Source organism: Phocoena sinus, chromosome 2 (genome assembly GCF_008692025.1).
Source record: "Phocoena sinus isolate mPhoSin1 chromosome 2, mPhoSin1.pri, whole genome shotgun sequence".
NCBI lineage: Eukaryota > Metazoa > Chordata > Mammalia > Artiodactyla > Phocoenidae > Phocoena > Phocoena sinus.
Genome location: NC_045764.1, coordinates 110343934 through 110369077, shown reverse-complemented (window position 1 = coordinate 110369077; position 25144 = coordinate 110343934). Strand labels below are relative to the sequence as shown.

Sequence of the window (25144 nt, the reverse complement as noted above, 5' to 3'; positions counted from 1 at the left end):
GTCTGTGCAGATAAATTAAAGTATTTGATGACATATAACTGAGATCTCTACTAAATTAAATTATGCTCTTTTATAATTTAAGTGTTGATAAAATATTAAAAAATGCAAAATGTTCTTTTGATAAAACTGTCATGCAGGTTTATATAGCAGGTATTAGCTATTCATAGGAGGGAAGGGGAGCTAACGTTAATTAGTTTAATATGGTGCCAAGGTACTGAGCTAAGTGTTTAATGTATATAATTTCATTTAATCTTCATAACATCCATATAAAGTAGATATTGTTTAGATACTATCTTTACTTTACAAATCAGGACCAGAAATGCTACATAGCTGTTGTTCTATGTATTACTCTGGTCTGTTAAACCCCAAATCAGCATTTGTTCCCATACAACATGAATTGAACAATGTCCCTGGCATTCAGGAACTCTTAATGTAAGTAAGGAAATAAAATGATACATTAAACAATGTGGGAACTGTTTTTATGAGGCTTTAGGAACATGTGAAAATACCACCTGACTATTTGGGGAGGTTAGGGAAGGTTTTACAGAGTTGATGTTTGAGCTGAGCTTAGTATTGAATAGCAATTTTTTATGAACATGGTTTAATGTTCATTCTGCTACTTTAAACTGTTTACAACTTTATATTTTCAGCAATGATGAAATTAGCCTGTGATGATTATTATGGAAGCAAAAGCAATATGAGAAATATTACCTAATATATATGCAGAAGCAGTATCGAGCATGATGTATCATGATATAGTTTTTATTATCTGTTACTTTGGTGAATTTTTGATGTTAAGAATTTAGTAATCCTAGGTGAAATATGATTTCTTTCACTACAGATGTCCTCCTCGCACTTTCTTACCAGCCCTCTGCAAAATTTTTCTTGACGAAAGTGCTCCAGACAATGTGCTAGAGGTGACAGCCCGTGCCATAACATACTACCTGGACGTATCTGCAGAATGCACCCGAAGGATTGTTGGGGTAGATGGAGCTATAAAAGCACTTTGCAATCGTTTGGTTGTAGTCGAACTTAACAACAGGACAAGCAGAGACTTAGCTGAACAATGTGTAAAGGTAAGTCTTAATTATTTATTGGCCCATTTGAAGATCACTTAGTAAAAAATGTATTTTGCAAAAAAAAAATTCTTTCCGTGGTTGAAAACAATGGAAGTCACAGTCCTTATGTACCAAAGGAGATCCCATATGGCTTGGGAAAAGAAATCTTATCTTTGAAGGAAACTTGTAGGTCACTGATAATGCTTTTCTGTGTTGCCTCAGTGCTCTTTGGTTTCTGGTAGCCACTAACACTTTGAGATAGGTTATTTGTGTTGCCTCAATGCTCTTCGGTTTCTGGTAGCCACTAACACTTTGAGATAGGTTATTTCTGTTCTTATCCAAAATGATTTTGTATGCATGCAGTAACAACAGGAACCATGACAGCTAACACTGACCACCAATGCCAGACATTATTCTAAACACTTTACATGTATTAACTCTCATTTAATCTTCATGACAACTCTGTATGAGGTAGGTGCCGCTAATATCATCACTTCTGTTTTATAGGTGAAAAAAATTTAAGCATACCAAGATTAAGTAACTTGCTTGGGATGATGCAAGTAGTTAGTGGCAGAGAGCCAAGATTCAAAGATTAGGAATTTGAAGATCAGGAAGTCTGGTTCTAGGCCCATGAATTTAATTGTTTTGCTATACTCCTGTTAAGAGTTAGCAGTTTTGTTTTATTCCTGATGGGACTAATTATAAACTTTATGTTACTCTAAAAGCATCAGTACTGGTGAGTAGTTTATTGGAAGTACTTGGTGAACACATTTAGATTTTATGTGATTCTCTTTTTTTTTTTTTTGGTACGCGGGCCTCTCACTGTTGTGGGCTCTCCCGTTGCGGAGCACAGGCTCCGGACGCGCAGGCTCAGCGGCCATGGCTCACGGGCCCAGCCGCTCCGTGGCATGTGGGATCTTCGCTGACCGGGGCACGAACCTGTGTCCCCTGCATCGGCAGGTGGACTCTCAACCACTGCACCACCAGGGAAGCCCTGATTCTCTTTTTTGATTCCTGTTTCATTCTTTTTATGATTCTTGCTTCTCGAGGTCACCAGTTTTCAGACTTCTTGTCTCAGGATCCCTTTACAGGTCTTAAATTATTGAGGACCCGCAAAGAGCCTTTGTTTATGAAGGTTCTATTTATATTTACCATATTAGATATTAAAACTGAGAATTTAAAAGTATTTATTCATTTATCATAAAATAACAAACTCATTATGTGTTAACATACATTACATTTTTAATGAAAATCACTGTGTCCTGAACAAAGAGAAAATTAGAAGAGTAACATTGTTAAGTCTCATTTGAAATCTGTGGTTTAATAGAAGACAGCTAAATCCTAATATGTGCTTCTGCATTCAGCCTGTTGCTATATCACACTTCATATAACTTTTAGAAAATGCTGCCTTACGTTCCTGAGAGAATAGGAAAGAAAAAGACAATTAACTGTTATAGTATTATTATTAAAAAAGTTATAATTTCAAGGACCCCTGAAAATGTCTTCCCCATGCTTTGAGAGTTGTTTTTGTAGGTGTTAATATCTTGACTTTCTGATTCTGTGTTTATAGATTTATTTCTGTCTATGGCCTCAGAGGAAGAGGTATTCGTTTTTCTGTTCAGAGCTTTCCCCCCTCTTATTCTCTTGATCACATCACATCACTTCATTTTTCTTCCAGGACTGGGGTTTTACTCCATTGCATTTATTCACTGACCTATATTTTCAAACTCTTTCTTGTCTGTTAACACCCTACTCTCCCTTTCTCTGTTTCCTTTGCAGATTATTCTTATTTAATTCATTCTTCAATGGTAGTATTTCCTAAGGTCCTGATTTTAGTTTCTTAAATCTGTATAAACTTTGCCTAGACAATCTCATCTGTGAGCATCAATACCATTCATATATAAATATATGTATGCCCTTCATGGGCTTCCCTGGTGGCGCAGTGGTTGAGAGTCCACCTGCCGATGCAGGGGACACGGGTTCGTGCCCTGGTCCGGGAAGATCCCATGTGCCGCGGAGCGGCTGGGCCCATGAGCCATGGCCACTGGGCCTGCGCGTCCGGAGCCTGTGCTCTGCAACGGGAGATGCCACAACAGTGAGAGGCCCACGTACCGCAAAAAAAAAAAGAAAAAAAAAAAATATATATATATATATGCCCTTCCCATCTTTATCTCTAGAACTGACCTCTCTCTTGAGTTCTAGACTCCATATTCAAAGGCCTGTTGGATATATTCAACTGGATGTTTGAATTCATTGTCTTTGATTACAGATAAACTCCTCTCTTGATAAGTGACATCAACTTGTAGCCAGTCACTCAAGACAAACCTGTGCTTTATCTTTTACTTCCTTTTTTCTACTCCACACATGTGATTAATGATCAAGTGCTCTTCTGGTTTATTTCCTTCTGTTTGTCCCTGCTGTTATTGCCTTAGTTAAGCCCTCATTCTTTCATGAATATTAATGCTTGAATTTTTGCATTTGCCTCTACACTCTCCCTGTACCCTGCTTCCCACAGATATTAACTGGAAATCTGATCATATTATTTCCCGCTTAAACATTTTTTTGCTTAAAGAATAAAGTCTAAATTTCTGGTATGCCTGTAAGACCTGTGGACCCTGTTAACTCTTTAGTTCTACCTGAATGCATTAAACATCAATATAATTTAGAAATGAAAAGTGATTTTTAATGTCTTAATATTCATAGAGTAAGTGTGAGGATGATGAATAATGTAATAGCTGGCGTTTATTGAATTTTTTTTTTTTAATGTCTAGGACCTTTATAAACTTTTGCTAAATTACTTGTAGTTCTCAGCTTGTCATGCAGGTTTCACCGCCTAAACCTATGCTGTCCAATATGGTAGCTATATGTGACTACTGAACACTTCAGATGTGGCTACCCCAAATTAAGGTGTGTTATAAGTATAAAATATACATGGGATTTTGAAGACGTATTACATAAAAATACCAATAATCTTTATATTGATTACATGTTGAAATAATGACACCTTGGATATATTGGGCTAAATAAAATATGTTAAAATTAATTTCTTCTGTTTTGCTTCACTTTTTTTTTTTTTTTTTTTTTTTTTTTTTTTTTTTTTAATGCGTTACGCGGGCCTCTCACTGTTGTGGCCTCTCCCGTTGCGGAGGACAGGCTCCGGACGCGCAGGCTCAGCGGCCATGGCTCACGGGCCCAGCCGCTCCGCGGCACGTGGGATCCTCCCAGACCGGGGCACGAACCCGTGTCCCCTGCATCGGCAGGCGGACTCTCAACCACTGCGCCACCAGGGAAGCCCTGCTTCACTTTTTTTAAACAAAAGTTTATTCTTTTCTTTTTTTAAAAAATATTTATTTATTTATTTTTATTTGATTGCTCCAGGTCTTAGTTTCAGCAGGCGGGCTGCTTAGTTGTGGCTCACTGGCTCCTTAGTTGTGGCATGCAAACTCTTAGTTGCAGCATGCATGTGGGATCTAGTTCCCTGACCAGGGATCGAACCCGGGCCCCCTGCATTGGGAGTGCAGAGTCTTAACCACCACGTCACCAGGGAAGTCCTGAAAAGTTTATTCTTAAAGGTACAACAGGCTCCAAGTCAACACTTCATTCTAGCTGTAGGTAGCAGCATGTTATGGCAGGGAATCCAGATGGTTAAATGAGAATGGAATTAAGGATCACCATTGCCTCAGGCACAAGGAACAGTTTTTTGCCAGATTTCTTAATTCCACCTGTGGCCAGGGGGCCCTTCCCCATGGCCTTTGCTTTTAGCTCCTTGAGTTTCTTCTGCAGCTCTTTCTGTTTCTGCTTGAATGCCTTATCTTCCTTGGCCACCTTCTTGGGCTGCTTCAGGGACTACTTCTTGCCATCTTCACAGCCAGACACAGCTTCTGCCCCCCCCTTTCTCAGACCCTGCCCTTTTTAAAATGTGGCTCCTAATCAATTTGGAGGGTGTATTGTGTTTTCTGTCATTCTCGAAAATTAAAATTGGACTTACTGTATTCTTTTGTGAATTTTGTTTTACTCTTGTAGGTGTTAGAACTGATATGCACTCGTGAGTCAGGTGCAGTCTTCGAGGCTGGTGGTTTGAATTGTGTGCTTACCTTCATTCGTGACAGTGGACACCTGGTTCATAAAGATACCTTGCACTCTGCCATGGCTGTGGTATCAAGACTCTGTGGCAAAATGGAACCTCAAGATTCTTCTTTAGAAATTTGTGTAGAATCTCTGTCTAGTTTATTAAAACATGAAGATCATCAGGTAACTACGTCGCTCTTGTGTACTGTCTTTTCAAAACGTGATTTTATAGCGTCCACTAGTTATAACCACGATATCCAGTGGACTCTTGAACAGGGTGAGGGTGAGGGGTGCCGACCCTCCACACGGTTGGAAATCTGCACATAACTTTACAGTCGGCCATCCGTATCTGGGGTTCTGCAGCTGTGGATTCAACCAGCTGTGGATCATGTAGTTCTGTAGTGTGAATTTAGTGGGGAAAAAAATCCACATGTAAGTGGGCCCATGCAGTTCAAACCTGTGTTGTTTAAGGTTCAACCTTAGTGCAATTTGAATTTTTTGCTTGATGAGCTAGAGATAATTTTCATCTTCTCTTTCTTTTATCTTAGATCTCTATGATAATCTCTTTTTGTTTTGGCAGTGATATGTTTTAAATTATAAAAGTGTTATGTGTTTATTCTTAAAATTTAAACGTTTTAGAAGTATATAATTTTTAAAGCTGCACTTATACCCAGTGTAATTTGTTGGCTCAGCACAATTTTGTTGGCTTAAAAGGGTAGTTTTCGTTAAAGTAAAATAACAGTATTTAAAATTTTATATGTGTAAACTTGTTATATTAGCATCTTTAGAAAATAAAACTTGACTTTTAATGCTTTTTTACCATTTAGATGTTAATCATTTTCAGTTGTTGTCCATCGATTATCTTGGCAAATTTGTACATAATAATAGTAAATATTTGTTGAGCTTTTACTGTTCCTCTAGGTTCTTTACATATATCATTTCATTTGAGCTCAATGAATTATAAGTACTGTTACTATTCCCATTTTACAGATAAGGGAACTGACGCCTTGAACAGTTAAGTAACATCTTTAGGTTATACAGTTATCAGAATGTGGAGCCAGGATTCAAACCTAGACAGATTGTATGCTTTGCTACAATTGCCTTTCTTAATAGTCTCAGTATTGAAATAAACAGTACTGGTCCTTTTTAAGTGAATTTTATTCATATGTATATTCTTTACATCATTAGGTTTCAGATGGAGCTCTGCGATGTTTTGCATCACTAGCTGACCGATTTACCCGTCGTGGTGTTGACCCAGCTCCATTAGCCAAGCACGGATTAACTGAGGAGCTATTGTCTAGAATGGCTGCTGCTGGTGGTACTGTATCAGGGCCATCGTCAGCTTGCAAACCAGGTCGCAGCACCACAGGAGCGCCTTCCACAGCTGCAGATTCCAAATTGAGTAACCAGGTGTCTACAATTGTAAGTCTGCTCTCAACACTTTGCAGAGGCTCTCCAGTAGTAACGCACGTAAGAGTGTTTTTGAATCTTACTTAATCTTTCAGAAGAAGTATTTTGGTGTAGTGCAAGCATGCTAAAACTTTTTTTCCTCCCATTCTCTTTTTAGGATCTCCTGAGGTCAGAACTTCCAGATTCAATTGAAAGTGCATTGCAGGGTGATGAAAGATGTGTGCTTGATACCATGCGTTTGGTTGACCTTCTCTTGGTGCTATTATTTGAAGGACGAAAGGCTTTGCCAAAGTCTAGTGCTGGATCCACAGGCAGAATCCCAGGACTACGGAGATTGGATAGTTCTGGGGAACGCTCACATCGGCAGCTTATAGACTGTATTCGAAGTAAAGATACCGATGCACTCATAGATGCAATTGACACAGGAGGTTGGAAAATATTTTTTAAAATATAAAAAGAAAACTGTGAGATAAGGAATTATATAGGCAACTTCTAGTTTCTAGATTTTTAATTTTTTTTTTTTAATTTTTAGCAGTTGTGCCAGAAACTAGAATGGCCAACGTATTCTATATCCTCTCCTCTCCCCATGTATATAAATTATCAGCCTGGTGCATGGTAAGATCTGAGTAAATGCTTGTTGAATAAGTAAATGAAATTAACCTGTCTATTGCCAGGAGTTCATACCAATTCTAAGGTTAAGTGGAGATTGAATTTAGGGCTGTTGTTTTCTCAAGATTAATGGAAGCTGACACAAGTGAATTATCATTATATATAGTAAATTTTTTTTACACTGCTTCATGAGGTGATCAGCAAATATAAGTTGGTGAAAAATGCTTCTGTGTCATCAGACTTTTGTTTTCTTTTGATTATCAATGTGGTTTAGTTTCTTTTCCTCGGTTACGGTGTGAGGAGTTTTATTGTGTGTTTGTTTTTTTGTTTCTTATTTTATGTTTATTTTTAATAAAAATTTTAGAATACTTTTTCTTAGAAGAATTTACATTTGCTGATTATTTACTACTTTATAGTCGACCTGAATGTTTAAAATTGGCTGTGTATTTAGTGATTATTAATAACAATCTTTAAATGGTTCCCACTTTAGAAAAGTTTATTATTATTTGTTGACTTTTAAAAAGATTTATTTTTTTCCTTCAAATTTCCAGCCTTTGAAGTAAATTTTATGGATGATGTGGGTCAGACTCTATTAAACTGGGCCTCTGCTTTTGGAACTCAGGAAATGGTAAGCTAATAAATAAAAGCTAATGTTTTAAATCAAAGATAGCAATATTAATAAGGCAACTTGATGATTCTCCATCATTTTACAGGTAGAATTTCTTTGTGAAAGAGGTGCTGATGTTAATAGAGGTCAGAGGTCATCATCATTACATTATGCTGCATGTTTTGGAAGACCTCAAGTAGCAAAGGTAAAATCCAGGTTTTTAAGTTATTAATTTAATATTTAACATTTACATGGTTCTGAAATTAGAATGAAATGAAAACTTCTATTCTGATAAGCCATGCTTTCATGCTATCTCCATTTGCTCCATTTCCCTATCCCCACTACAGGTAAGTGTTTTTGATTGTTTTTTTTTTGTTTATCTTTTCATTGTTTCTTAATACAGATGCAAGCAAGAATAAATATGTATGCTTATTTTCTCCTTATACAAAATGTAACATACACTGATTTATACTTTGCTTTTTTTCATCTAATACACATTTTTCATTTAATAATACACATTGAGACTTCTCCCTATTAGTATATAGAGAGTTTTTGTACATCTGTATACTTAGCATGTGTGAATGTACTGCAGATTTATTCAGCCAGTCATCTATTGCTGAAAACTTGTTTTTTTCCCGATTTTTTACTCTTGGTAATGAATAACTTTATACATGTTTCTTTTATTTCTGTTTATCAATATAGCAAATATTTTATTTGCCGAAGAACATGGTATCTTTGACTCTTAGATTAGCAAAGGACTTTGGAGAGTTCTTTTTTTTTTCCTATTTCCATTTTGTTATGTTTGTTCCTTTGTTTTGTCTTTTAGATTCTTCATATAAATGAAATCATACAGTATTTGTCTTTCTCTGTTCGACTTATTTCATTTAGCATAATACCCTCTAGGTCCATGCATGTTGTTGCAAATGGCAAGATTTCATTCTCTTTTATGGCTGAGTGATATTTCATTGTGTATATATATACACCACATATTCTTTATCCATTCCTCTATCATTGGGCATTTAGGTTGCTTTTATATCTTGGCTGTTGTAAATAATGCTGCAGTGAACATAGGAGTACACATATCTTTTCCAATTAGTGTTTTCATTTTCTTTGGATAAATATCCAGGAGTAGAATTGCTGGGTCATATGGTAGTTCTTTTTTTTTTTTTTAATATTTATTTATTTGGCTGCATCGGGTCTTAGTTGCGGCATGTAGGGTCTTTCACCACGGGGTGCAGATTCTTTCTAGTTGTGGAGTGTGGGCTCCATAACGCATGAGCTCTGTACTTGCAGCATGTGGGCTCAGTAGTTGCAGTACATGGGCTTAGTTGTCCTGCGGCATGTGGGATCTTAGTTCCCCAACCAGAGATCAAACCCGTGTCCCCTGCATTGGAAGGCAGATTCGTAACCACTGGACCACCAGGGAAGTCCCTGGTAGTTCTATTTTTAATTTTTTGAGGACTCTCCATACATCGTTACTATAGAGTTTTTTTTGTACAGTTAGGAGAAATTGAGGTCCAGAAAGGTCAAATGATAAGGGTTGAACCAAATGTATGATCTAGGTCTCAAGAATCTTCATATTGTGAAGGAATTTTTCATATTTGCTAAGAAGTCAGGCACACCTGGATTCAAGTCTCAACTCATTAACAAAAAAGGCTATCTGGCCTTGGACCAGTTTCTTAAGTTTGACTTACAGTTTTATTAATAAAATGTATATACACTCCTAGTATTTTATTTACTTATTGTTGACTGTGCTGCACAGCATTTGGTATCTTAGTTTCCACAGGGGACGAACCTGTGCCCCCTACAGTGGAAGCACAGAGTCTAAACCATTGGACTACCAGGAAAGTCCCTGCTAGCATGCTTATTGTGATAATTAGGGAAAAATACATGAAAAGCACTTAGTATAGTAGCTGGCACATTGTATGTAGATGCTTAAATGGTAGCTGCTACTATTGTCACAGTATTGCTAATATTGTCTTTATACTGTAAGAAGATTTTTGTTAACAACTTAGCTTTCTAGGTGGTCTCTTCAAGCTCGAATTCTGTCAGTTTGAATTGGTTAATTTTTAGAGAATGGTGTTCCTAAGGGTGGTAAAAATTTTTATTAAGGCAATTTTTTTTTCAAACCCTTACTGTTTTGCAGTTATGGGTAGCTGAGTGGGAGAAGGAGCCAAATGAATTGTATCTAACCTTAACCCATCTTGATTATACATCAGCCTGCAATGAGCTATAGCTGCCATTACTAATAATGATATAATAGTGCTCACCAAGCACTTATTTTGTGCCAGCCAGGGTCTTAAGCATTTAACATGTTTTATCATTCATCACAGGTTCTCCTGTTTTTTAATTGATTCTAAGATATTACCCACCCACCCCCATACACATTTTAACATCTTTTAACTAGGAAAGTCTTATAATTGCTATTGGCCAGATAGAAATTGCAGCATAGTTATTATTACCTGTCAATTCATTACAAATTGTGAAATGGATTTTAGTAACTTGAGTGAAAAATCCTTTCTGATAGAAGAGCACGCTCAGTAATGCTGTGTCACTAAACTCCTTATGGCACAGATGACAGCATTGTGTGTAGAAACACAAATATTGGTGACTTCGGATCAAAAAGAAATTACGAACAATTGTGCTCAGAATGTGAAGTTACAGAAATATCTTATTATATTTCATTTATTTTTTAAATTTATGTTTGTCCAAGTAATACATGAAAAAAAATCTGAGTTTATAAAAGTTCTTTCAATAAGTTAAAAAAAATCCAAGCAATAGGAAAGCATTGTTGCAAACTTAATTGGCATTGTTTTTTCTCTCTTAGTAGTACTTAATTATAATCTCTGTCAGATTATATCAGATTATAAGTATCTGTGGCATCCTAGATTTGATGAAATACTGAGTTATTCTGATTCAAACTCCAGCAGTTTGGAATTTTTAGCCAGTACTGCATACTTTTCTGATGAATGTATGTACTCACTTATTTGTCAGATATATTGTGTTATAACGAAATTCAAAAAGCTGCAGCTCTGAGGCTGATAGGAAAAATGTGAGATGTGTTCTCTGTTCAAAAGAGCTTACAGTCTGCTGGGGAGAGAGTCCAGTGTCCATTAAAAATTGGTGAACTTCCCTGGCAGTCCAGTGGTTAAGATTCCAGGCTTCCATTGCAGGGAGCACAGGTTTGATCCCTGGTTGGGGAACTAAGATCCCACGTGCCACACAGTGTGGCCAAAAAAAAAAATGGTGAACAGTGCGAATTAGTATTTAAGACCTAAATTTGGTAGCTCATTCTAGAAGAATCAATTTAACTTGGTAATTGGCGAATTTAACTTGGTATACACGAAATGATGAAGATGATTACCACACCACAAACTGAATATTAGTACCTCTGTTAAAGTAAGGAAATTGACTGGAGCAGTTGACAGGTTCAGATGTGAACGTACTTAATTTGAGATGTTAATAAATAACCAAGTGACATTAATCTATAATTTTTTCAAGATATAAATAAACCACTTTTAAGGTGTTGTATGCAAAGGCAGAGATTTGAATTGGTACCTGCTTGATTAATTCTGTAAGTCTGCAGTCTGAAGTATGTCAGTGCAATCTAAAGGTTGCAGAACTGGATATTGAAGAAATAAGGTGTTAATTATTATATCCACATTAAATGCTTTTCTTTTCTAGACTCTCTTACGGCATGGTGCAAATCCCGATCTGAGAGATGAAGATGGGAAAACTCCATTAGATAAAGCTCGGGAAAGGGGCCATAGTGAAGTAGTAGCTATTCTTCAGTCTCCAGGTGAGTGATAATATCTTTCCTTTTAAGCCATCTGCTATTACTTTTCAGCTTCACTTCCGTAGAAGTAGCTTTCTGTAGACATGTTAACATTATATAAAGAAATCAGTTCTGTGAAGTCAAATAATTACATACACACACAAACACATACACACACACAAACTTATATTTGCTAAACATTTAACAGTGTACTATTCTGTGTTCTTTGAGACTGTGGCTGCATGATTCCAAAAAGGCCAAATCACAAGTTTAAGGGGGTGTGAATGTCATAAAGAATAGTTGGTTATTGCATAGACAAAGTAGTTTGACCAAATTTTTAAGTTTTCACAGAGTAGATGAATGCAGAGTCTCTGTGAAATATTTTATGGAATCAAGTGAAGTATCCAAAATTATCTCCTTAAGTTGTGATTCAGCTTCTTGGAGGTACTAATGTTCTTTAGTAGTTTTACAAACGCCTTTGATAGATAACAACATCCTAATTTGTTTGACTGTTGTTAATTAGGGTAATTATAGTTGATTTTATAGTACATTTCAGTGTTTTTTCATTGAAAGAAAAATTTTCCAGCAAAGTATTTTATTGAACAATATTTGTCTGTAGGTGATTGGATGTGTCCAGTTAATAAAGGAGATGATAAGAAAAAGAAAGATACAAACAAAGATGAAGAAGAATGTAATGAGCCGAAAGGAGATCCAGAAATGGCACCCATATACTTGAAAAGGTTACTGCCAGTATTTGCACAAACATTTCAGCAGACTATGCTGCCTTCTATAAGGTAGTTATCTGTACTATTTGTATTTACTAGTTAAAATATGCTAATTATATACCTTTATTTATCTCACTTTTCCAGAAGGATGTGTGAGGTTTATTTTAATATTGAAAAGGTATGGTAAGAATAAAAATTAGATTGGAGAGGTAAATCTTTCCTTCTGGTGATCTGACTTAAGAGAAGTTTAGAAAATTAAGAAAACTAGACTAACAGTTTTTGTAGCTCTCTGAATATCAATTCTAGAGAAATTTTTATAAGTACAACAAACATTTATTGAGCTTTATGGAGGCCTTTTTGATAGAGTCAGTATAAGCTGCCCACTGGAGGAGTTCCCAAAGAATTAAGACTTGGCCCTGTTTATGTGCCCTTGCAAGCTGGTGAGGAAGAAGTGAATAACAATACAGAGTGGCAAGTAGCAGATTAGACATAAATTCCCTAGGGATATAGATGGTTTAACAACTAATTGGCTGGGCAAATTGGAGATTTTATGCAGAAATGAGATTTAAATTGGGGTTTAAAGGATACTTGGAAGTTTTCTAGGCAGATGAATTTAGAAGGATCATTGTGCAACAGTGTGTGCAAAGGCATGGAGATATGAGTCAATTCATCCTGGTGCAGGTCCTGGTGTCTCTCCCTCTATAGTATGTCCAAAGTCTGCCATTCCTATCCATCTGTTTCTAATACTCTGGTTCAAGGTGCGATAGTCTGTAGTTTGGCTACTATAGTTGCCTCTAAAGTAGTCTTTCTACTCGTCTTCTATCTTGTCCCTCTACAATCTGTTCCTACATGTTATGCTGAATTAGTTTTTCTTTTTTTTTAAATAAATTTATTTATTTATTTTTGGCTGCGTTGGGTCTTTGTTGCTGTATGCAGGCTTTCTCTAGTTACAGCGAGTGGGGGCTACTCTTCGTTGCAGTGCATGGGCTTCTCATTACGGTGGCTTCTCTTTTTGCAGAGCACGGGGTCTAGGCGTGTGGGCTTCGGCAGTTGTGGCATGCGAGCTCAGTACTTGTGGCTCTCAGGCTGTACAAAGCAGGCTCAGTAGTTGTGGCACATGGGCTTAGTTGCTCCACAGCATGTGGGATCTTCCCGGACCAGGGATCAAACCTGCGTCCCCTGCATTGGCAGGTGGATTCTTAACCACTGCGCCACGAGGGAAGTCCCCTTTTTTTTTTTTTTTTTAAATTAATTAATTTACTTTGGCTGCACTGGGTCTTTGTTGCTGCACGCAGGCTTTCTCTAGTTGTGGCAAGTGGGGGCTACTCTTCGTTGTGGTACGTGGGCTTCTCATTGTGGTGGCTTCCTTTGTTGCGGAGCACGGGCTCTAGGTACGGGGGCTTCAGTAGTTGTGGCATGCGGGCTCAGTAGTTGTGGCTCGTGGGCTCTAGAGCACAGGCTCAGTAGTTGTGGCATGGGCTTAATTGCTCTGCGGCATGTGGGATATTCCCAGACCAGGGCTTGAGCCCGTGTCCCCTGCATCAACAGGCAGATTCTTAGGCACCTTGCCACTAGGGAAGTCCCCTGAATTATTTTTTAAATCATAATTATATCACATCATCTTCTGACTTAAACCCTTCAGTAGTTTCTAATTGGCCTTAACTAAAACCTAACTTCTTTTTTTTTTTTTTGGCGGTACGCGGGCCTCTCACTGTTGTGGCCTCTCCCATTGCGGAGCACAGGCTCCGGACGCGCAGGCTCAGCGGCCATGGCTCACGGGCCCAGCCGCTCCGCGGCATGTGGGATCCCCCCGGATCGGGGCACGAACCCATGTCCCCTGCATTGGCAGGTGGACTCTCAACCACTGCACCACCAGGGTAACCCCAAACCTAACTGCTTAACACTCAGGCTTGGAAGGTCTTGTATAAGTCCCACCCAGGTCTCTGACCTCATTTAGTACTATATAACACCTAGCCCATTACACTTACAGTATGCTAGCCTTCTTTCTATTTTTGGAACATTCTATGTACATTCTTACCATGGGGTTTTTGCACTTACTTCACTTTATTGGAAGCTTTCTATTCCCAGGACTTTTGAATGGTTGGTTACTTCATATCATTCAGGTCTCAGTTCAAATGCTTATGTCCATTGACATTTATCCACCTAATTTAAATTTACCCCTAGGATACTTTTCATATCAATCATGATGTTTTACTGTCTTCACAGAGTTTACACTGTCTGAAATCTTGCTCTTCTTTGAGTTTTTGTTTGTTTTATTGTCTGTCTCCCCTCTAAAGCTCCATGAGAGATGGCCTTATGTCCTGCCCTATACCTACAAAGACAAGGAGGTATAGAATAGGGCTTGATATTTAGTAGATCTTTAGTAGATACACTGAATGAATGAGTGTGTTTTGTTTGCAGCTGCAAGTATTTTGGTATCAGTGGGATATGGGATATGTTTGTATAGCTCAGGGAATACTGTCAAAAAGGTAGACAAGAGCTTTTTATGACCTGTGAAGGCCTTTCTGGTCTAGATAGTGAGTGTGGACTTTACCCCGCAGTTCAAGAAGGATCATTAAAGACTTGTGAGGAAATTTGTCACAGTCAGATTTGTGATTTATAAAGATCACTTTGGCAGTCTGGTGGAGCAAAGTACTGGAGGAGGGCAAGAATGAAAACAGACTACTTACGGGTTAATTATCGATGTGAACTTTAGACAGTTGCTGGAAGACTGGATTGGTGGGAACAGATTGAAGAGGTTGGGAGATGGGTTGTATTGGGTTGGCCAAAAAGTTCGTTTGGGTTTTTCCACAAGATGCTATACTTTTTGGCCAACCCTGTATAAGGGTTGATGACCACCAGTTAGATTGGAGGGATGAAGGAAAGGAAGGGGTAAAGAATGACTGCTAAAATTTTGGCTGAGTGATTGAGAATTTGATTTTGGTCATTTTAAGTTCAGGAGGTCTTTAGAACATGGAGTTTTGTAGGATTCAAGTGCCTTAAATACCAGTATTATGAGTTGACATTAAAGTGAAAGTAGTTTACTTTTAAATAGGATGAAAGTGCCAGTCAATTCACTGTGAACACCTAGGAACTTGGTTTTTATTCTTCCCCAAATAGCTACAGAAGGGTAGGTGTTAGTGGGGCCACTTTTTGTTTGTTTGTTTAACAAAAGATTTGATTCATTTTTAGAAACGAGCAAGTTCAATTTTGAACAGATAATTCGGACTGAAAATTTTAGAGGACTAGGTGTCATGTGAATTAAAAAACCTTAAGTTATATTTGGAGTTAGAATTACTTCATTATAAGGCCATCAGGAAATTATAAAGTATGTCACCATGTAACAGAGTTCCCTTAATGGGTAGTTATTTTTTTATCATTCTTTTAAATATTTGAAGATCATCTAAACACAATTTTAGTTATAGCATATTTGATGCTAAATTTTTCCAGATAATAGCTGACAAATTTAATTGTGGTGAATAAGATAGCATATATCTTATATCTTAGTTCAGAGCTCAGACTCTGGAGTCAGCTCAAAGTCAGTCCAAAAGTTGGTGTTGCCACTTTGTAGACAGATAGCCATGGACAAGATAGTTAACTTCTTGATTTTAATTCATCTCTAGGATGGGATAATTATACTTAATTCTCTTTAGGTGTGAAAATTAAAATTAAGTATGTGTGGTATTTAGCATAGTGCCTAATATTTTAGAGGTATTTGTAAAAAGATAGTTTATTAAAAAAATGTTTTATCATAGATAAGTTAAAATGTATTAAAACGTCGAGATAATCATATAATGAACCCTATCACATAACTTCAGTAAGTTTTAACAAATATCTCAGTCTTATTTCATTTATACCTCCCCAACTGTACTATTTTGAGGAAATCCAAGACTCAAATAGTTTTATCCATAATTTTTCTATATGCATCCATAAAAAATAAGTGTTCTTTTGTTTAGCACAGGCAATATAGCCAATATTTTTGTTGTTTTTGTTTGTGTTTTTTTGCGTTACGCAGGCCTCTCACTGTTGTGGCCTCTCCTGTTGCGGAGCACAGGCTCCGGACGTGCAGGCTCAGAGGCCATGGCTCACGGGCCCAGCCGCTCCGCGGCATGTGGGATCCTCCCGGATCGGGGCACGAACCCATGTCCCCTGCATCGACAGGCAGACTCTCAACCACTGTGCCACCAGGAAAGCCCTAGCCAATATTTTATAGTAACTTTAAATGAAGTATAATCTATAAAAATATTGAATCACTATGTTGTATACCTGAAACTACTAGAATACTATATGTAAATAAACTGTACTTAAATAAAAAAATAATTTTTCATCATTAAAAAGGGATTCTTTAAAAAAAGGGATTCTTTTTTGTTTTTTAACATAATTTCAATACCGTTATTACACCTAAAATAATTATAATAGTTCTTAAATATTATCAAACATCAAATCAGCATTCATTGTTCCCAATTTTCTCATAAATTTTTTTCTTGACAATTGGGTTTTGGGGGGTTAATATTTTATGTTATTAATATGTTAATATTTTCCCTTGCTTCCTTTATTTTTGTAATATATTACAAGAATATATAGCAAATATATAAATTTATCTGTTAAATGATGCATAGTATTTTACAAGTTAAAGATTTATATAAATCGTATCATATTGTATGATTCTTCTTAATTTGCTTTTTATCTGGTAATATTTTTTTTGTTTGGTAAGATTCTTTCTTGCAGTTCATCCATTTCCACTTCCGAATCATTCATTTTTTTCTTTTCTTTCTTCCTTCCCTTCCTTCCTCCCTTCCTTCCTCCCTTCCTTTCTCCCTTCCTTCCTTCCCTCCCTCCCTCCCTCCCTCCATTCTTCCTTTTTTTTTTTCAAAGTATAATTCACTTAAAACACTATGTTAGTTCAAGGTGCACGACATAGTAATTCAGTATTTCTGTACATCACAAAATGATAACCATGATAATTCTAGTTACCATTTGTCACCATACAAAATGTTTACACTATTATTGACTATATTCCCCATTCTGTACATTTCACCCCTGTGACTCATTTATTTTGTAACTGGAAGTTTTGTACCTCTTAGTCTCCCTCACATATTTCATTCATTCCCCCATCTCCCAAGATGATTCATTAAAAAAATATATACTTGTCATTATTAAAAACAATCTGGAATAGGTTACAACCTAATTTTTTACCATTTCAGTTTAAAATTTGATCAGAAGAGTAAGCGTGTATACTCTAATCAGGCAGTTAAAGGAGGATCTGTATATAAGGAATATATCAACTTTAGCTATTATCTATCATTATTGGCCTGTGTGCATTGTCTGTTCAGGAAATAAAGGCAGACAACAGATCAATGAAGCCTTCAGAACAGAGGATAGCAGTTTCACTGGTGGAGCATTTTGTAAAAACTTGATTATTTTCTCTGTGAGATATTTCTTCCCAGTTTTATTGAGATATAATTGACGTGTAACATTGTATTAAAGTGTATAACGTAATGATTTGATATATGTATCTGTAATATTAGACTGAGGACTTCACATTTTGCTTTTGAAGAAAGGCTACTTAGAATTTTGAAGAGGTGTGGTAAATATACATCTTTGGAGTTAGTGTTAATAGTGGGACAAAGATTGAGTAAACTTTTCAGCAGCAGAAATCCTTGAGGATCCATTTGTTTATTTTTTAAATCACAGTTTGAGAGGAAAGTAGACATGGTTGGATAAAGGGGGAAATTGTTCTAGGATGAGAATATTAAATAATCTAAAGATATAAATTCTTCCAAAGTTAATTATAGAATGCAGTTTGAAAGAAAATAACTATAGAATTTACTTTAGAACTTGACAGATCTTAAAGTTCTTCTGGAAGAATAAATAGGTGAGATTATTAAAGAAAAATCTGAATAATAGCTAGTGTAAACTTTCAGTAATTAAATCTTTATGATAACTAGCCCAAAAGTTTATAAATCATTGGAGTAGACTAGCCCTCCAAACAATCAATTGTGTTTAGAAATTGAATGTAGGGCTTCCCTGGTGGCGCAGTGGTTGGGAGTCCGCCTGCCGATGCAGGGGACGCAGGTTCGTGCCCCGGTCCGGGAGGATCCCACATGCCGCGGAGCGGCTGGTCCTGTGGGCTATGGCCGCTGGGCCTGCGCGTTTGGAGCCTGTGCTCCGCAACGGGAGGGGCCGCAGCGGTGAGAGGCCCATGTACCGCAAAAAAAAAAGAAATTGAATGTATTATAGTGGTAAATTATATAATGTATTAATATTTTATAATATGTTAACGTAATATATTAAATGGTATTAGAATATTTGCTTTGTGGTTTGATTAAAAATCAGCTTAGTCCTTTACACTGTGTATTTAAATAAATTCTAAATTTATTTAAAATAAATGAAAAAAATAAAACCTTAGGAAAACAAAAAGAAAATATTCTCAAATGTTTATCAGAACTTGGTAGGAAGAATGACTTTTAAAACTTGTTTGTGTTAGTCCTGTCATTTAAAATTTATTCTATGTAAAAAAACAAAACTGCATATCAGCAACAGTATTAGCCGTAACCATGAAAGTGACAGAAATATAAACTTGTAATCCAGATAAATCTTCCAACAAATTGGTATTTGTTAGCAAGTATGACCAAGGCATACTACCTTTATTATGCAGAGAGCACATACAAGTTTTTGGTCAAAGTATAAATGCCAATTTAAATAAATTAGCCAATGACATTATGGTACAGTGCTCAAGATGAAAAAGAAGACAACAGGGAAAAATGTATCCCCTTACTAGTAAAAAACAAAACATTTAAAAGTAAAATTTCATGTCTTTTCACCCATTAGACATTTAAGAAACTTTTTTTTACAAAAATAACAAAATCGTAATGAATTAGTACATCCATATCTACTGATAATTTAAGCTATTAATAGTCCTTTTGTCCCCTAGCTTTACTGAGGCATAATTGACATATAAAATTGTAAGATTTTTTTAAATGTACATCTTAGTGATTTGATATGTGTATACATTGTGAAACGATTCCCCTCATTTAGTTAATCAGCATATCCATCACTTCACATATTTATCTTTGTGTATGTGTATACATGTGTGTTTGAGAGAGAACATTTAGTCTTAGCAAATTTTAATTATATAATACAGTTTTATCAACTATAGTCACCATTTTTTATATTAAATGCTCAAACCTTATTCATTTTATAGCTGAAAGTTTGTACCCTTTTACCAACCTCTCCTTAATTCCCCCATCCCCAGCCACTGGCAGCCACTTTTCTACCGTTTCTATAAGTTTGACTTTCTTTTTTTTTTAAATTCTCATTTAAGTGATATAAGGCAGTATTTGTCTTTCTCTGGCTTATCCACTTAGCATAATGCCCTTGAGGTCCATCCATGTTGTCACTTAACAGATTTTTTAAAAAATCAGTTTGCTGAGTATAGATTCAGTATTGATGCACATTCAGTATGTATGAAAATATTTAGACTCTTGGATCCAAGAATCCCTCTACTGAAGAAATAAAACTGTTCACCAAAAATAATGCTATTTATAATAGAAAAGCCAGTAAGCTGAATGCTTATGATTTATATAATAGTGATAAGCAGGAAAATTTTATGTTATGAATATTATGCATAGTGTACTGGTTAAGAGATGAGTTTGAGTTGAGGCTCTAATTTATTAGCCCTGTGACCTTAGTAGAATTACCTTTTTTTGTCTCATGTTTTTTCATCTGTAAAACTGAGCTAATAAAACCTACTTAATAGTGGGTTTGGTGGATGGATTAAATGAGGTATAAAGTTTTTAAAATATATACAGGTGTTCCTGGCTTATTAGGACTCAGCATGGTAGTGACAGATAGCCAGATAGGTAGGTAGACAACATAGAAACATTCTTATGCTATTTTAATTCAAGTAAATCATGATATAAAATTATCATTATACATAAATACTGATTTTGCAACCAAATATAAATTGCCGTTAACAAACACTGGAAGGAACTAATCCTGTTAGGGCAGTTTGTCCTCCATCTGCCTACTGTTTTCTCTAATGTACTTGAATTTGTAATAAAACATGTTTTAAAATTAAAGAATACATGAAATTCACCTAGAGAGAGTTATGAAATACATCAAGACCACATTCTGTAGGAATACAGCTGTCAGATACCTCTCTTGGATTTCGATAGTGATTTTTGCCTCTCCATCCTTCTTGTGGAGAACTCACCTCAAGGGCAATGATATCTACAGCTTGGCACACAGACTATTGTTAGATGCTCAGAAAACATGTGTTAAAAGCATTATTGACTTTTATGTAATAGACCAGTGTATTATAATTTAAATGTGTGGATATTTGTGTATTTTATTTTAAAAGAACAAATTGCTTATAAAATTGAGGTTAGTTTGTGTGACATTGAGTATCTTCTGTGTTCTAAGTAAAGCAGTGGATAATAAAAGGGAAAGGAGTCATGCCAAGTTGTTAACAATGGGAATATTTAAGGGCATGGGATTACTAGGATCTCATTTATATGAGAATATTATAATGAACATGTTTTAAATTTGACAAAGGACAAAAATGCTTAATTTGAAATATAAGTTCCATATAAACCATCAGGTGTTTTAAGTTAAGAGTTTTATATTTGGGGTTATAGATGCCATTTATTAGTAATTGTGTTACTTTTGATTTTCTAAAATTATCATGGCATGTTAACAGTCATGCTGGTTAATATAAAATAGCACATGTAAGAAAATTACAAAAATAATTTTTTAAATGAGCTCAACATATTAATAGTAGAAAAATGAAATTCCCTCAAAAAGTGAAGATAAACCTAGTGCTAGTATTGTCTTAGTTTTTTGTATTCTTTAAAAAAAAATTTTTTTATTGGAGTATAGTTGATTTACAATGTTGTGTTAGTTTCTGCTGTACAGTAAAGTGAGTCCATTGTAGATACACATATATCCATTTTTTTTTTATTCTGTTCCCATATAGGTCATTACAGAGTATTGAATAGAATTCCCTGTGCTATTCAGTACGTTCTTATTAATTGTATTCTTTTATTAAGTGTATTTAGCAGAGTATTTAAAGCTTAAATTGGATATTTTGGTTTTCATTAGAGTTGCATTTTGTTTTATTTTAGCTTCTCACCATGGCTAACTAAAATTCTTTTTTTACTTTTCAAGGAAAGCAAGTCTTGCTCTGATTCGAAAAATGATTCATTTTTGCTCTGAAGCACTCTTGAAAGAAGTTTGTGATTCTGATGTTGGTCACAATTTGCCTACAGTACTAGTGGAAATCACTGCAACAGTTCTTGATCAAGAGGTCAGTTTATTATCTTTATTGAAATTCCTGTAGCTTTAATTCCCATTAGATAGTAGTCAGTAAAATAATTTAACTTGTGTCCTAATTTTATTAAATCATTTTGTCTGTACAAATGATTGCATTTGTCTACTCCACGCAGCTAAACTTATTTTTATCATTTTCCCTTAATTTCCTTTTTTTTCCCCCCAGGACGACGATGATGGCCACTTGCTGGCTTTGCAGATCATAAGGGACTTAGTAGATAAAGGTGGTGATATTTTTTTGGATCAGCTAGCCAGACTTGGTGTAATTAGCAAAGTGTCAACTTTGGCAGGTCCTTCCTCTGATGATGAGAATGAAGAGGAATCAAAACCAGAAAAAGTGAGTGGTCTTAATTGCAATGGTATCTATCAGGAATAGGGTTTCTTTTGAGGAAATGTAGTTCCAGTTACAATGGGTTTTGACAAAATAATGGCAGTATGGAGTAGTATTATAATTTTTTAAAATTTGGTCACTTTTCTTTTAAAATACATCATTGGTAAAATTTAAAACTTGAAGAAAAGTTGCAAATAAAGAATATCAGAACATCCTCTATCCAAAATCACTAATTATTGACATTTTGCTCCATTTGCTTTGTTACTTACAAAGACACACGTGTGCACGCACATTTAAAATATATTTTTTGAGGGAATTTCCTGGCAGTCCAGGGATTGGGACTCTGAGCTTTCACTGCCAAGCGCCTGAGTTTGATCCCTGGTCGGGGAACTAAGATCCCATAAGCCGTGTGGTATGGCCAAAATAATAATAATGATGATGATAATAATATATAATTTGAGAGAAGCTGGATAATAGTGCCCCTTTTTGTAAATATATTCATTTATTTTTGTTTTGTTTTGGCCGCACCTCGTGGCATGTGGAACTTCCCTAAATAGGGATTGAACCCGTGCCCTCTGCAGTGGAAGCACGGAGTCTTAACCACTGGATCGCCAGGGAAGTCAGTGCCCCTTTTTATACCTAAAATCTTCACCAAAAAACCAGGACATTGTCTTATAGAATCCTAGTATAGTTATTAAAATCAGGAAATTTAATATTTATAGAAAATGTTATCTAATCCAGAGACTGTATTCAAATTTGCCATTGCCCTAATAGCAATGCCCTCCTACGGTCCACGCCACCTCCCCCGCCCCAGAATCCAGTCTAGGAGCACAGTACATTTCGTTGTCATGTTGTTCCATTTCTCAGCCTTTCTTTTTCTTTCATAGCCTTGGCATTTTTTTGAAGAGGACAGACCACTTAATTTGGACAATGACCCTCACGTTGTGTTTGTGCCGTGTTTCTTCATAGCTAGATTCAGGTTGTGTGTTTTTAAGCAGAAAGACTATAGAGGTGATGTTATGGCCTTCTCATGTGTAAAATGTGCCTTTTTAGAGGCACATGATGTCTGTTTGCGCTCTTGCTGTTGACGTTAACTTGGATCAGTTGGTTGTGTTTGTTTCTACCAGGTTTCTCTATTGTAACGATTTTTTTTTTTTTGCGGTACATGGGCCTCTCACTGCTGTGGCCCCTCCCGTTGCGGAGCACAGGCTCCGGATGCGCAGGCCCAGCGGCCATGGCTCATGGGCCCAGCTGCTCCATGGCATGGGGGACCCTCCCGGACCGGGGCACGAACCCGTGTGCCCTGCATCGGCAGGCGGACTCTCAACCACTGAGCCACCAGGGAAGCCCTGTAAAGATACTTTTTCCCTTTTGTAATTAATAAGTAATTTGTGGGGAGATAATTTGAGACTGTGCACATAAGCTGTTTCTCTTTAAACTTTTATCCACTAGTTTCAGTACCTATCGATAATTCTTGCCTTAGATTGCATATTTAAAAATATGCCTTATTTGTCTCTACCAATTGACAGCAATGACTTAGTCCTACCATTTAGTGAATGATTCCTACATATTAGTGACTGAGTATTAAGTTTTGAGAGAATGGTAGAGTATGGATTGTAATTGTAGAATCCTGAGTGGTTTAGTGTATATGTGTGTTTCCTAAATTACTGGAGATTTAACAAAAAACAAAACAAGAAGTGATATCTGGGTTCATCCCCCTGGAATTCTTTCATTCAAGAAATAGGTTACAGATCCAGCAGTCTTTGTAGAAGTTAACAAGCAAACATTTATATGAAAATGTTAGGAACCTACAATAGCCAAAGCATCCTTGAAAATGAACAAAGTTGAAGGACATACACCAGCAGATTTCAAGTCTTATTATAAAGCTATAGTAAGCAAGAAAGTGTGGTAGTGGTGTAAAAATAGATTAATGGGGGCTTCCCTGGTGGCGCAGTGGTTGAGAGTCCGCCTGCCGATGCAGGGGACACGGGTTCGTGCCCCGGTCTGGGAGGATCCCACATGCCGTGGAGCGGCTGGGCCCGTGAGCCATGGCCGCTGAGCCTGCGCGTCCGGAGCCTGTCCTCCGCAGCGGGAGAGGCCACAACAGTGAGAGGCCCGCGTAACGCATAAAAAAAAAAAAAAAAAAAAAAAAAAAAAAAAAAAAATAGATTAATGACCCACACATATATGGTCAATTGTTCAAAGAAAGTGCTAAGATAATTCAGTCACAAAAGGATGGTCTCTTTAAAAATGATGCTTGAACAAGTGGATAACATGCAGAAATATGAAATCTTACCCCTTTTAACAAAAAAAGAAATCATGAACTGAAATGGATGCGCTAAAACTGTAAGGCTTCTTAGAGGAAAAAGAAGAAAATCTTAGTGACCTTGAGCTTGACAGAGATTTCTTAGATAGGACATTAAAAGATTATAAAAGAACAAAAAAAATAAATTGTTTTCATTAAAATTAAACCTTTGTTCTTCACACTACATTATTATTTTTTAATATATTTATTTATTTGACTGCACAGGGTCTTAGTTGCAGCACACGGGATCTTCATTGTACCATGCAGGGTCTTTAGTTGAGACATGCAGGATCTTTTAGTTGCAGCATGCAAACTTTTAGTTGCGGCACATGGGATCTAGTTCCCTGATCAGGGATCGAACCCGGGCCCCCTGCATTCGGAGTGGAATCTTAGCCACTGGACCACCAGGGAAGTCCCCAAAATACATTATCTGGAAATGAGAAGACAAGCCAGAAGATTCTTTGAGATTTATCTTTATTCTTTGAAAATATCTTCTTCTTTTGTTTGTTTTTTGACTGCGCTACGTGGCTTGTGGGATCTTAGTTCTCTGACCATAGATTGAACCCCTGCCCCCTGCAGTGGAAGCATGAAGTCCTAACCAGTGGACTGATTTTGGCCTTCATTTTTTTTTTTCTATTTTATAAATAAATTTATTTATTTATTTATGCCGTGTTGGGTCTTCGTTGCTGCATGCGGGCTTTCTCTAGTTGCAGTGAGTGGCAGCTACTCTTTGTTGCCATGCACGGGTTTCTCATTGCGGTGGCTTCTCTTGTTGAGGAGCACGGGCTCTAGGCACGCAGGCTTCACTAGTTGTGGCTCGCAGGCTCTAGAGCACAGGCTCAGTAGTTGTGGTGCACGGGCTTAGTTGCTCTGTGGCACGTGGGATCTTCCTGGACCAAGGTTCAAACCCATGTCCCCAGCACTGG

General features: G+C 36.6%; 1 protein-coding gene and 1 pseudogene across 4 annotated transcripts in view; one reads left to right on the top strand and one right to left on the bottom strand.

Moving 5' to 3' along the window:
- Positions 1–25144, top strand: part of HECTD1 (HECT domain E3 ubiquitin protein ligase 1) — a 93509-nt gene that overhangs the window by 23263 nt on the left and 45102 nt on the right. For all 4 annotated transcript variants that reach the window (XM_032624369.1, XM_032624373.1, XM_032624372.1 and 1 more), the window contains exons 3-12: positions 842–1076; positions 5082–5309; positions 6315–6596; positions 6694–6964; positions 7697–7773; positions 7859–7957; positions 11437–11551; positions 12147–12321; positions 21421–21559; positions 21749–21919. In XM_032624369.1, coding sequence (XP_032480260.1) covers positions 842–1076; positions 5082–5309; positions 6315–6596; positions 6694–6964; positions 7697–7773; positions 7859–7957; positions 11437–11551; positions 12147–12321; positions 21421–21559; positions 21749–21919 — 1792 coding nt within the window. The remainder of the gene's footprint in view (positions 1–841; positions 1077–5081; positions 5310–6314; positions 6597–6693; positions 6965–7696; positions 7774–7858; positions 7958–11436; positions 11552–12146; positions 12322–21420; positions 21560–21748; positions 21920–25144) is intronic.
- LOC116749851 lies at positions 4630–4943 on the bottom strand (annotated as a pseudogene).